Source organism: Spinacia oleracea, chromosome 4 (genome assembly GCF_020520425.1).
Source record: "Spinacia oleracea cultivar Varoflay chromosome 4, BTI_SOV_V1, whole genome shotgun sequence".
Lineage (NCBI taxonomy): Eukaryota > Viridiplantae > Streptophyta > Magnoliopsida > Caryophyllales > Amaranthaceae > Spinacia > Spinacia oleracea.
The window spans coordinates 178,027,937-178,038,881 of record NC_079490.1 but is presented as its reverse complement, the minus strand read 5'-3'; the positions used below and the strand labels follow the sequence as shown (position 1 = coordinate 178,038,881).

At 37.2% G+C, this 10,945-nt stretch overlaps 2 protein-coding genes across 4 annotated transcripts; one reads left to right on the top strand and one right to left on the bottom strand.

The window, feature by feature from the left end:
* The first annotated feature begins 2,429 nt into the window (after window positions 1-2,429).
* On the top strand, window positions 2,430-5,429 carry LOC110805953 (pentatricopeptide repeat-containing protein At2g17140). 2 transcript variants are annotated; one of them, XM_056843068.1, is made up of 3 exons: window positions 2,430-4,279; window positions 4,658-5,111; window positions 5,193-5,429. In XM_056843068.1, exons 1-3 carry the CDS (start codon window positions 2,638-2,640, stop codon window positions 5,317-5,319), a joined length of 2,223 nt encoding a protein of 740 aa, XP_056699046.1. In that variant the 5' UTR covers window positions 2,430-2,637; the 3' UTR covers window positions 5,320-5,429. The 2 variants fall into 2 exon arrangements, with proteins under 2 accessions (XP_056699046.1, XP_021867277.1); XM_022011585.2 differs by having other exon boundaries at window positions 2,436-5,111.
* A 381-nt stretch (window positions 5,430-5,810) lies between these two features.
* On the bottom strand, window positions 5,811-10,735 carry LOC110805952 (protein NLP2). Of its 2 annotated transcripts, none has more exons than XM_022011584.2 (5): window positions 10,383-10,735; window positions 8,924-10,043; window positions 8,475-8,522; window positions 7,405-8,344; window positions 5,811-7,005 (listed from the first exon to the last, which is right to left on the bottom strand). In XM_022011584.2, exons 2-5 carry the CDS (start codon window positions 9,791-9,793, stop codon window positions 6,101-6,103), a joined length of 2,763 nt encoding a protein of 920 aa, XP_021867276.1. In that variant the 5' UTR covers window positions 9,794-10,043; window positions 10,383-10,735; the 3' UTR covers window positions 5,811-6,100. The 2 variants fall into 2 exon arrangements, with proteins under 2 accessions (XP_021867276.1, XP_056699044.1); XM_056843066.1 differs by having other exon boundaries at window positions 10,585-10,734.
* Between the last annotated feature and the right edge of the window lie 210 nt (window positions 10,736-10,945).

Here is a 10,945-nt window from a genome sequence, read left to right as displayed (position 1 = left end):
TTAGAAAATGTACATATTTTTAAGAATGTGTAGCGTGTATATAGGATTGTGTTTTAATTAACAAATTAGAGAAGAAATTAAAGTCATTGAAGTATTATTTTAGTTCATTATGATCAAACTTTAAATTAATAACTTAGCATTTAGGTGTCCATATAAGATATTAATAACACACTTATAAAAATTGTTAAAATACTTATAAAACGTTAGAACATACTTGGGTATATATCAAATCAGATTTTAAAAAATAATTACACGCATTGCATGCATAGAATACTAGTTTAATCATAAAGGAGCCTTGTCAATGATGACAAAGGGTAAAACATCCACGGGGTGTACGTTCTTCCATCCATACCTTCACCTCATTCAACAAAAGAGAGGATTGGGCAATAAAATAGGCCACCTTAATTGGTAAATTTTCATGTCTAGAAATAGAATAAAGCAAAGTGTAAAGAACGTTATAAAACGGACTAAAATAGAAAGTGTAAAGATCATTTTGAAACAGAGGTAGTAGTAATTGTGCCTGTTGTTTAAAAGTAACACAATTAACATTCAAAATTTAACCCTAGAAAAACACTAAAGTTAGTTCAAATATTTTTAAATGGCTAATAACCGGATTAAAAGTAACTCTTCTAAAACTATAAAAGTAACTGAAATTATGAATAGAAGGAACCAATAATAAAAGCAACCCTTTGTGCCTATTGCTTAAAAGTAACACCATTTATATTCAAAACACTAAAGTAAAATCTTAATGTTTTAAGTGATTAAGTAACTGGATTAAAAGTAACTCTGTTAAAACTATAAAAGTAACATAAATTATAAATGGAAGTAACTAATTACAAATAGAAATAGTCTTGAGTAGTATTAATAGTAATCGTGTCTAACATTTAAAAGTAACATCATTAATATCCCGTAATGCTATGATAGTGTAAATGTCTAACATATGTCTTTGTGATTTGGTTTATTTTGTTGGCATGCATGCTATGATAGTGTAAATTAGTCTTATATGCACGCGACGCGTGCGAATTATATGCACGCGATGCGTGCGAATATAAGAAACATAATTTGTGTTATTACATTTAAACCTGAAATAACATGTAAAAAAATATAATATAAATGCGATGCGTGCGAATATAAGAAAGATATAAGTTATATAGAGCCGAACGCATATAAACAGATTGATTAAAATGGTAAGAATTTATTTAAGGGTTTAGATTGATTAAAATTCTTCTTTGGACTTTTCCTATTTGGTAGGTTATCATTATATTCTCAATTCTATAAGTGTAGAGGATATTTTATTAATCCAAGGGGATACCAGAAGTGGATTTACTAAAATAACCTCACATTTTCACTTATACAATAGAGATGCATGAGCAGAACAATTAAAAAAAAGGTGGTCTTGCAGGGAAAATCCACCCCACAATCAAGCCTTGACGCTAGGGGTGTTCAAAAATACCCGACCCGCATTACCCGACCAGTTGACCCGTTGACCCGGCACAAATAAAGCGGGTAATTTGCTGATTTTTTAAAAATAAATGGGCCGGGTACCCGACCCGGTAAAAATTCCGGGTACCGGGTCGGGGCATGGGCCGCTATTTTGACTAAACGGGTACCCGAATACCCGTTAAAAACAAAAAACAAAAAATTAAAAAAATGTGCGTGTTGGGCCTATTGACAACTGAGAGAATATACTTAATTTAGTCGGTTAACTGGTTTAGAACTTTAGATTTTAGGGTTTCTCAAACACTCAATCCGCCGCTCCTCTCAATCTCTCATTCTCTCATCTCCTTGATCTCCTCTCTCGCTGCTATATGAAGATTGGTCTTGTTGTCTGACTCTACGACCAGATTAGAGAAGTCGAAATCATTGTCAAATGTACTCTACAAGCCATTGATGCCATTGTCTTCGAAGAGAAACGAACAGTGAAGGGCGCAATTGATGATGATGAGTTACAGGAGCGCTACTACTGCTTGGCTGGCTTTGCAAAGCCATGAATGAGCTTTTATCATTTGAATTTGATTAACTAGCACTCGTCATTTAGTGGAATCCTTGCTAATAATCTAATATGTGCGCCATTGCTACATGATTATTTACATTTTACGGGGTTTAAAATCTTATATTATGCTATATTAATCATTTACAGAAGTACGAGATTTTTTTTTTTAAAACAAACCGGGTACCCAGTGACCCGACCCGGGATAACCGGGTACCCGTTTAGCGGATACCCGGTTATCCCGGGTCGGGGCATGGGCCGACAAAATGACTACCCGAACATCCGGGTACCCGCAATTTCGGATACCCGTTTAACCGGGTACCCGGTAATGAACACCCCTACTTGACGCCAATATGGTTTAAACCAATTCTCCGGTGGTAATTACATGTCTCTATTCCGCGATCTCTTATAACACAGATTTCAGACAAGTGTTAACCGATCACACCATCAAATTGATGGTGAAACTTGCCACACATAAAACGGGCTGCTCAGTCAATATGTTTGCTTTAAATATATACGAAATATTTTAGATTAAATTTGATTTCCTGCCATTCCCTTCACGCACCAACAGACCAACAGTCGAAAACAAATTCCCTAAAATAAAAATTAAAAACAGTCCAAAACAAACGGTCAATTGGCTCCTCCATATGAACCAAAATACACTCAACAAAGCACTTCTGAAGAACTCCATAAACCCTGCATTAGCATGGCAGATCTTCAAGCGTATCATCTCCAATCCTTCTTCCTCTTCTTTCGCTCTCCTAAATTCTTTGCCTATAATTGCCCAAATCCTAGTTCGCGCCAAAATGTACCCCCAACTTGACACCCTACACCACCATCTTCTTCTCCTCCACAAACAATCAGCTTCTCCTTCACTATTTTCGCTTGTTTGTATTCTGGCTAAATCTGGCCTCGTTGACGAGGCGGTTTCGCAGTTTCAATCTGCCCGGAAAGAATTCCCTCATAACCCTCCACCGGTTTATGTTTACAATGTGCTTCTCGAGTCGTCGGTGCGAGAGAATAAAGTTAATTGGGTTCCCTTGTTGTACAAAGACATGTTCATTTCTGGGGTTTCTCCTGAAGTCTATACCTTTAATCTTTTGATCAGGGGTTTATGTGATTCGGGTCATTTGAAAGACGCACGTAAGGTGCTCGACAAAATGCCTGAGAGAGGTTGTAAGCCGAATGAGTTTAGTTTTGGGATTTTGATTCGTGGGTATTGTAGAAATAGGCTTTCGGTGGAAGGGTTGGTGATTTTGGGTGAAATGAGGCGATCGGGTTTGGTTCCTAACAAGGTTGTGTATAATACATTGATTTCCAGCTTTTGTAAGGAAGGTAATGATGTTGAGGCTGAGAAGTTGTTGGAAATGATGAGAAAGGATGGTCTGGTGCCAGATGTTATCACTTTTAATTCTAGGATTGCAGCTCTGTGTAAGGCAGGGAAGATGTTAGAAGCTTCTAGAATATTCAGGGACATGCAGATAGATGATGCACTTGGTTTACCTAGACCCAATATTGTGACATTCAACCAAATGCTCGAGGGATTTTGCAGGACAGGGATGCTCGAGGAAGCTGAGATTTTAGTCGATACCATGAAGAAAAGTGATCGTTTGATGACATTGGAAAGTTATAATATATGGTTGATGGGTTTGGTGAGGAAAGGGAAGCTTTTAGAAGCCCAATTAGTTCTCAAAGAGATGTTAGAAAAAGGAAAAGAGCCAAATATTTACTCATACAACACTGTAATAGATGGGTTATGCAAGAATAATATGCTATCTGATGCAAAAAGGATGATTAAGTTAATGCAAGATAGCGGCATACAACCTGACACAGTAACTTATAGCTCTTTGCTCCACGGATACTGTAGTAAAGGGATTGTTGCTGAAGCAAATGCTACTTTGAATGAGATGATGGCAGCTGGATGTCTCCCAAACATATATACCTGCAACATTTTGCTCCACAGTTTGTGGCGTGAAGGGAAAATACCAGAAGCAGAGAGCTTGCTGCAAAAGATGAATGAGAAAGGCTATGACTTGGATACTGTAACATGTAATATAGTGATACGAGGTCTCTGCAGAAGTGGAAAACTGGATAAAGCTATTGAAATTGTTGACGGAATGTGGAACCATGGGAAGGCCGCTCTTGGAAACGAGTATATTGGTTTAGTGGATGTTGGTAGTGATGAGAAGAAATGCTGCCCTGATGTGATAACATATTCAATCATAATTAAAGATCTCTGTGAAGCTGGAAGGCTTGAAGATGCTAAAAATAAGTTGATTGAGATGGTAGGTAAAAATCTATACCCAGATTCTGTTATATACAATACTTTTATACGTAGTTACTGTAAAATTGGGAAGATACCATCTGCATTTCGGGTTCTTAAAGACATGGAGAAAAGGGGGCTTGACAAGACTCTGCAAACTTATAATTCTTTGATTATGGGGTTAGGGTTAAAGAATGAAATCTTTGAAATGTATGGACTTGTGAATGAAATGAGAGAACAAGGGATTTCCCCAAACGTATACACCTATAATTCTATAATTGGTTGTCTTTGTGACGCTGGTCAAACCAACGATGCCATGTCTCTTTTAAATGATATGTTACAGAAAGGTGTAGCTCCTAACGTACATTCTTTCAGAGTGCTAATTAAGGCTTACTGCAGAGAAGGTGAATTCAGAGCTGCTCAAGAGGTCTTTGAAATTGCTCTTACTGCATGTGGGCATAAGGAAGCACTCTACAGTACTATGTTCAATGAGTTACTTCTTGGAGGAGAGATTATTGAAGCTTGTGAATTATTTGAGATTGCGTTAGACCTGTGCCTTTATATAGGAAACTTCAACTACAATGATCTGTTTGACCAACTCTGCAAGAACGAAAAGTTGGATGATGCTACTAATGCTCTCTTCAAACTGATAAATAAAGAATACAACTTTGATCCTGCATCATTCATGCCAGTGATTGATGCCTTATGTAAACTGGGGAAGAAACATGAAGCAGATGAACTTGCAGAGAGGATGACGATCATGTCAGAACAGGGAGAGATTACAAATACAGTTTGTCATAACAATTATGCAAAGCTCAAGAAGAAAGGTGAAGGAAAATGGAGGAACATAGTGCACAGGTATGAATATTATCTCTGGTTTTCTATTTGCTCATCTACGTTTGGCTTTATTAAATTTGTTTTACGCTTCATTTGTAACAGAGAGGATGGCAGTGGAATTGCATTAGAAGCCCTTAAACGAGTACAAAAAGGATGGGGTCAGGGAAGTGCAGTGAATTTGCCATCCTTAAAAGCAGAAGCAAATGATTATTGGCAGGATGCTGGTTGATTATTTTGTATTTTTGTTGATGTATGTAATCTACTTGATGGGATAAATGAATTTCTTCCGATCATTTACTCTACTTTTTGAAATATATATTCAGATTTCAATCTAGCTAATTCAAACCGCCAATCTGATTAAACTTACACGTTCTAAATCTTCTATTACTTCATGCTGAAATTGAAGGCTTCAAATTAAATACGATAGAATTACTTTTAAACATCTTTTTTCCTTGATCTTCTGTTGTCTCTTTATGCCAAAGTATGAAAGTACTAATGTTATGGGGTTTGCCCTTACAACCCCATTCAACCAAAGAGGGACTTTTATGATTCACTCCGATCACCAAACAAGTTCCTTATAGCTTTTTGCTTTCCTGGTCAAGCCTTCTTGTAACTTATCTCGAAGTTAAATCTCAAGTTCGATCATGTGTGTCACTAATCTATTGCTGCCACATTTATGGAAAATTGAACACACACACTCTAGTTGTTCAATCTCATGTATAATAAAATTGAAATCACCTACAATAAGCACTTGTATATTCAGCAAAAATATATCAATCCTATAGACCAAAGCTGTAATCTTTCTGCTTTTAGTTTACATTGTCAAGTACAAGGTGATGAACAAAAATATTCAACAGTATGAAGTAGAAAATATTCATCAGATGGTTACTGGTACGGAAAAAGAAAAAGAAGTGCTATGTTTGTAACTATTGATAAAGAATAAGAAGATAAAACTACATACACGTAAGGCGCGCAGAGCATAAAAGTTCCATAGCCTTAAAAATCTGAAGTTAGGATAAACCACTGCTGCCAAACGAACCAGCCAAGCTCGAAAGAGGAGAGATAGAGAGCTTGATTGTGTGGCTGCCAGACGATTTATGTATATCTATACATTCCTCTAGGTCAGCATCACATGTTAAAAGAACCCATTCTTTATCATCATCCAAGTACTTTATTCCCATCTTACTCAAGTCCTCCAAACTAAATCGTTTGACAATCTCTTGTTGCAGTTGTTGGAATCCTGTGTTTGGTAAGATGGAGAAACGGACTTTCTCTTCCCCGAAAGAAGCTTTAGCCTTAAACACACCTGCCTCTCTAGAAAGCCAACTTTTAGTCATTGGAAAAGGAGGTAAAGTTTCAAAAGAAGGATGCTCAGCAAGAGTTTTGTTGCTCTGAGATCTTTCCAAAATCTGAGTAGCTTCTTTTTTAGTTATTAGACCCTGTAGTTCTGCTTCACTTCGGGCTCTCTTGAGGGAACCACCTGTTTCTTCTGCAGTTGATGCATCCTTACTCCCTGATGCAATGGTTGTAACAGGAGTTGATGACAGATTTGCTCCACTTGAGAAGCAATAACTAGAAGTGGAGGTTTGGCTAGAAGAAGTTGAGGCAGGGGAGTTTGAAGTTGTGGCTCCTGAAGGGTAAATGTTCCCTTCAGGTTGAGTTGTTAGCTGTTGCTTTGGTTGATTATTCAAGTTTATCGATGAAACTTGACTTGGTTTTGCTTGTGTGGTTGGACTATTAAGTTCAGGGAATTTTGAATAGAAAGAAGACAGTTGGATGGAACCTTCAGCACCTTGCACTGAGTCAATCACCAGTTGAAGTTTCCTTAAAGAATGATCCACCTTCTTGATCTTTCTAGAAGGCCATCTAGCAATTCCGTGCTGCCTACATATCCTTTTCAGAGTTGTGGGGCAAACTGCATAAACATAATAGCCTTAGTCATAGGATTCATACTTAGACAGCATCAAGTGAGCACATTGTCTGCACCATTGAAATCCTAGCTATATTTCTAGAATTTCAATGGAATTATGGTCAAGATGTTAAGACAGATAATAGCAAAATTCTGCTCGTTAAGTTCTGCATTAGCTAACAGTAAGAATGACATTCAGACATTCAGTTAATATTACAGAAATGTTCTCTTTCTTAATATTACAGAAATATAACAGCTCACTTTCTTAATTCAACTTGTTTCTTGGATTTTACACCGCAATTAAATGAGGCAATCACTTCAAAATGTAGGAGTATTTCTTGATCTGAATGTATAAAACCACCAAAATTTTCTTATAAAGTGGATCACATTGTGTAAGAATATTACCTCCAATGCTTTTGGCTGCATCTTTTAGACTACCAGCAAAATATTGCCTAAGTATATCCAAACTGATTGTTTTCTGAGTTTTGGTTCTCCTCCTTTCACTTCTTGCACTAAGAGGAAGCCGGCTTCCAGATGATGTACCACTTATCCCTTTTGATGCAGAATCTTGATTGATGTTTTCACTATCAGAAAGTGCCTGTCCAAGTTGTAAACTTGGCTCGCTATCACTCCAATTCATCACCTTAAATCCTTTGCTAGGCTCGTCCTCTCCAAATTCAAGTGAAACCACTACTTCCTTACCCTTTCTCTGAGGTTCCATCATCTGTGAGAACCAGGAAGTTTCTTTTATCTCGTTATCTGCAACCGTCTTCCCTTGAAACGAGGCTTTCTGCTCAAAATCCTTATCTGTGATAAAATGCAGATACTGGCAGTGTTGCTGTATCACCATTGATACTGCCTGCCATATCTTAGTATGAAAGGATAGCCCATTTTCCTGGAAATCGGATGGTAAATACAATTCTAAAACATAATCATTCGTCTCATGACAGATGCCGCGGAGCCTTATTGCAACTGCACCACGCAGCCCAAACATCTTTGCATGATGAGACAGAGGATATTCAACCTTACTAAACTCTGTGACATCAGTAGCATAACAAGGCTGGTTGGTGTCAAATGCTTTGCCAACTATACCTCCTTGACTTCTCAATAGGTGATGATCTGAGCAGGCCTTGTGAAAATCCATAACTCGTTCATCACGAACATAACAAGCAGAATCAATGATTGAAACACAATGAACATTTTTTTCAGAATGCCAACAACCACCTTTTCCTTGTTGTGAACATGGAGCCCATGTTTGAGCTAAAGGCAAATTTAATGTATCACATACAGCTCTCACCACTGTTAAAATCTCAGGCTGAACAACTTCATCAGTTCCTTTTCTTGCCTGATAAAGAAATATAAACATTCTAATGTTAGCAGTTAATCAGTAAGATACTTATGTCAGAAATACAGAGAAGAAAATTTCTCTCTTCTTTTTTTGGGGATACATGCCATTGATTTCTGTTATAGGTTACCTGTTCCGGAGGAATGTTAAGGATTTCTGAACTCCTGAGGTGAACAGTCTGCACAAAAGTGAAGCACAAATGAGCAAGTGATTCTCATTTGGATAAGTAAAGATGGCATTGGCTGAATAAACAGACATGATAACCCCATTTCAGAGACGCGCAAAGTAAATCATCCAATCTCTAGGGTGTTCTTTTGCAAGAATACATTCCTAATTAGTCAACAAATCCTCGCCCTCACCATAAGTAATACAAGTAGTTGGTAAAAGTAAATAGCAACTTGATATAACTTGAGGGCTGCTAGTTGATAAAACTTAAAAAGAGCAGCAGCATAATTGATCCCAATGTGGTAAAGGGAAGATAATAGAAATCAAAGAATACGTACAGAAAAGGAATAATAGTTGATTAGTTTGGGATAATCCTTAACAGTAGAATTAAAAGTAGGAAAGAAAAAAAGATACCTCAAGTGCTTTACAAACACTTTCAACTTCAGGACGATAATCAAACTTTTCGGTAGTCATGATAATCTCAACCACACCCAAGGAATCACCACTACCTTTTTCAAAAACAGGAAGAGCAATGGAGCCACGAACATCATACTTGTGTGCATAAACACTACGTGGATACTCCTCCTGTCTGAAAAAACGAACATCAGGCGTCCATTCAGGCGCCTTGCCAAGGAAGACTCGCCCAGGCAATCCAAGTGCCTGTTTAGTATCTTCATCTGCTAAGAATTCATACTTTGCAGAAACATCTCTGTAATGAACCAACCGCGTACTAGAAGGTTGGTGGAAGTATGGCTGTTCCGCTGTTGTAAGGAAACTCTTTAGTCCTTTCTTTATTGGAACCCATATCTGAATCAGCACATCTCTATTTCTATTCAATTCTTTCAACTGGTAAACTGCTGACATCAACCTATCTCCCACAGAGGTTGAAGGCCCTGAATTTGCCTTTGGCTCTATCCACAATATTCTGTTTAGCTCATTGCCTTCCCAACTGAAGTTACGCGCTTGATTCAGAGCTGCTGCTGCTACTGATGCTGGTGTTATCGCGCTACTGTTAATGTTATTCTGACAATCTGAATCCACTGCCTGTTCTGCCTGAGTTAAACTAGGCTCCAAACAAGGGAATGAAAAAGATGATGGGTAGCTCAAGCCTCGAGAAGAGGATGGACTAGGACCCTGCCCAGGACTTGTACTTGACTGCAGAAGGTTTGATCCATCAGCTGTCTGTAACCAGCATCCTTCATCCAACAGTTGCTCCATTAAATCATAGTCAATGTTTCCAAATACAGGAGGATTATTGGCAGGATTGAAGGAACCATTATCCATATTCACAAACCTTTTTTTTTAAAAAAAATAGCTTTTTATGAATCTATTATGCAAAAATATAATTTTCTTATTTTAACAGCATCTAAAAAGGGAAACCTGTTTTTAATATTATGAGCCAAAACTCCAAAGTAGCCTAAATATGTAGAACAAATGGCAAAACTCCCAAGAAGGATCTCTATCTTCTGTCTTGAAGAACTCAATCTGTTTGAGGTGTTGAAACAGCATCTTCAATTCAAAAGTCCTCTCTATACTGCAATACATAACAAAATTCATGTGAGAATTTGTTTGACTTCGTATTTTCCAAAAATCAACATCAACTAAGATCACAGTAGAATTAAAAGGAAGCAAATTAACAATCTAGCTTGGACAACAAAATGACGCTCCAATTCATCAAACTAACTACAGTGATTTCAGTTTTTTTATTCTTCCTCATATAAACAACAACAAAAAGTAACAATTTTTCCAAAAAAAAAAAAGCAAAACCCATTTCAGAAAAGAAAAAACCCATTATGAATATCTGATTAAAACTCAAAAAACTGAGCATAAAAAGGAAAAAGAGGTGAGAGAAAAAGGGAAGGAGGGTACTAACTTTGTGGAGAATCCTACGAGATATGGAAGTGTGCATCTCCAAAAAAAAAAATTGAGAGAGAAGAAGAAGGGCAGAAGAGATATTTGTGTTGCTTTAAAGTGTTGGTGTTGTTGTTGAGTCAGATGATCATGATGATGATGATTAAACTGTTGATGATGATGATATAGTTGTAATTTGTTGAAGGAGGCTACAGATTGTTTACCTTCCCCCTTTGTCCATAGCATACATCAGCAAGAAGGAGCAGAGCTTTCTTTTAAATGTCTGGTTTTATTTTAACTTAATTTTTGTTTTGTATGGAGCATTTTAATACTTGCTAGTTGCTGTTGCTCTAACATGGCAACTTTTTTATATCCTGGCTCTCCTGTTTCTTTGGTCTATTATGGTTTTATTGGAGAATCTACTCATGTGTGGGACCCAAGCTTACCTCATGTCCTTTTTTCCTCTTTTTTAATTATTTTTGTTTTTCCTTTTACATTCTTCTCTAGGATCTTGTGATTTGTTCTCTTCCCCTAGTCTGTTCTAGTCTGAGTTTTCTTGGTGTGGTCTGGAGTTTTATGTTCTGG

Bases quoted from the DNA above. Each gene is read 5' to 3' on its own strand.
- LOC110805953 (XM_022011585.2), top strand. From the start codon at position 2,638: ATGAACCAAAATACACTCAACAAAGCACTTCTGAAGAACTCCATAAAC. The intron at 5,112-5,192 runs GTATGAATATTA...CATTTGTAACAG, and splicing joins TGGAGGAACATAGTGCACAG to AGAGGATGGCAGTGGAATTG.
- LOC110805952 (XM_022011584.2), bottom strand. From the start codon at position 9,793: ATGGATAATGGTTCCTTCAATCCTGCCAATAATCCTCCTGTATTTGGA. The intron at 8,523-8,923 runs GTATCTTTTTTT...ACTTTTGTGCAG, and splicing joins GTGTTTGTAAAGCACTTGAG to ACTGTTCACCTCAGGAGTTC. The intron at 8,345-8,474 runs GTAACCTATAAC...TTTCTTTATCAG, and splicing joins TTAACATTCCTCCGGAACAG to GCAAGAAAAGGAACTGATGA.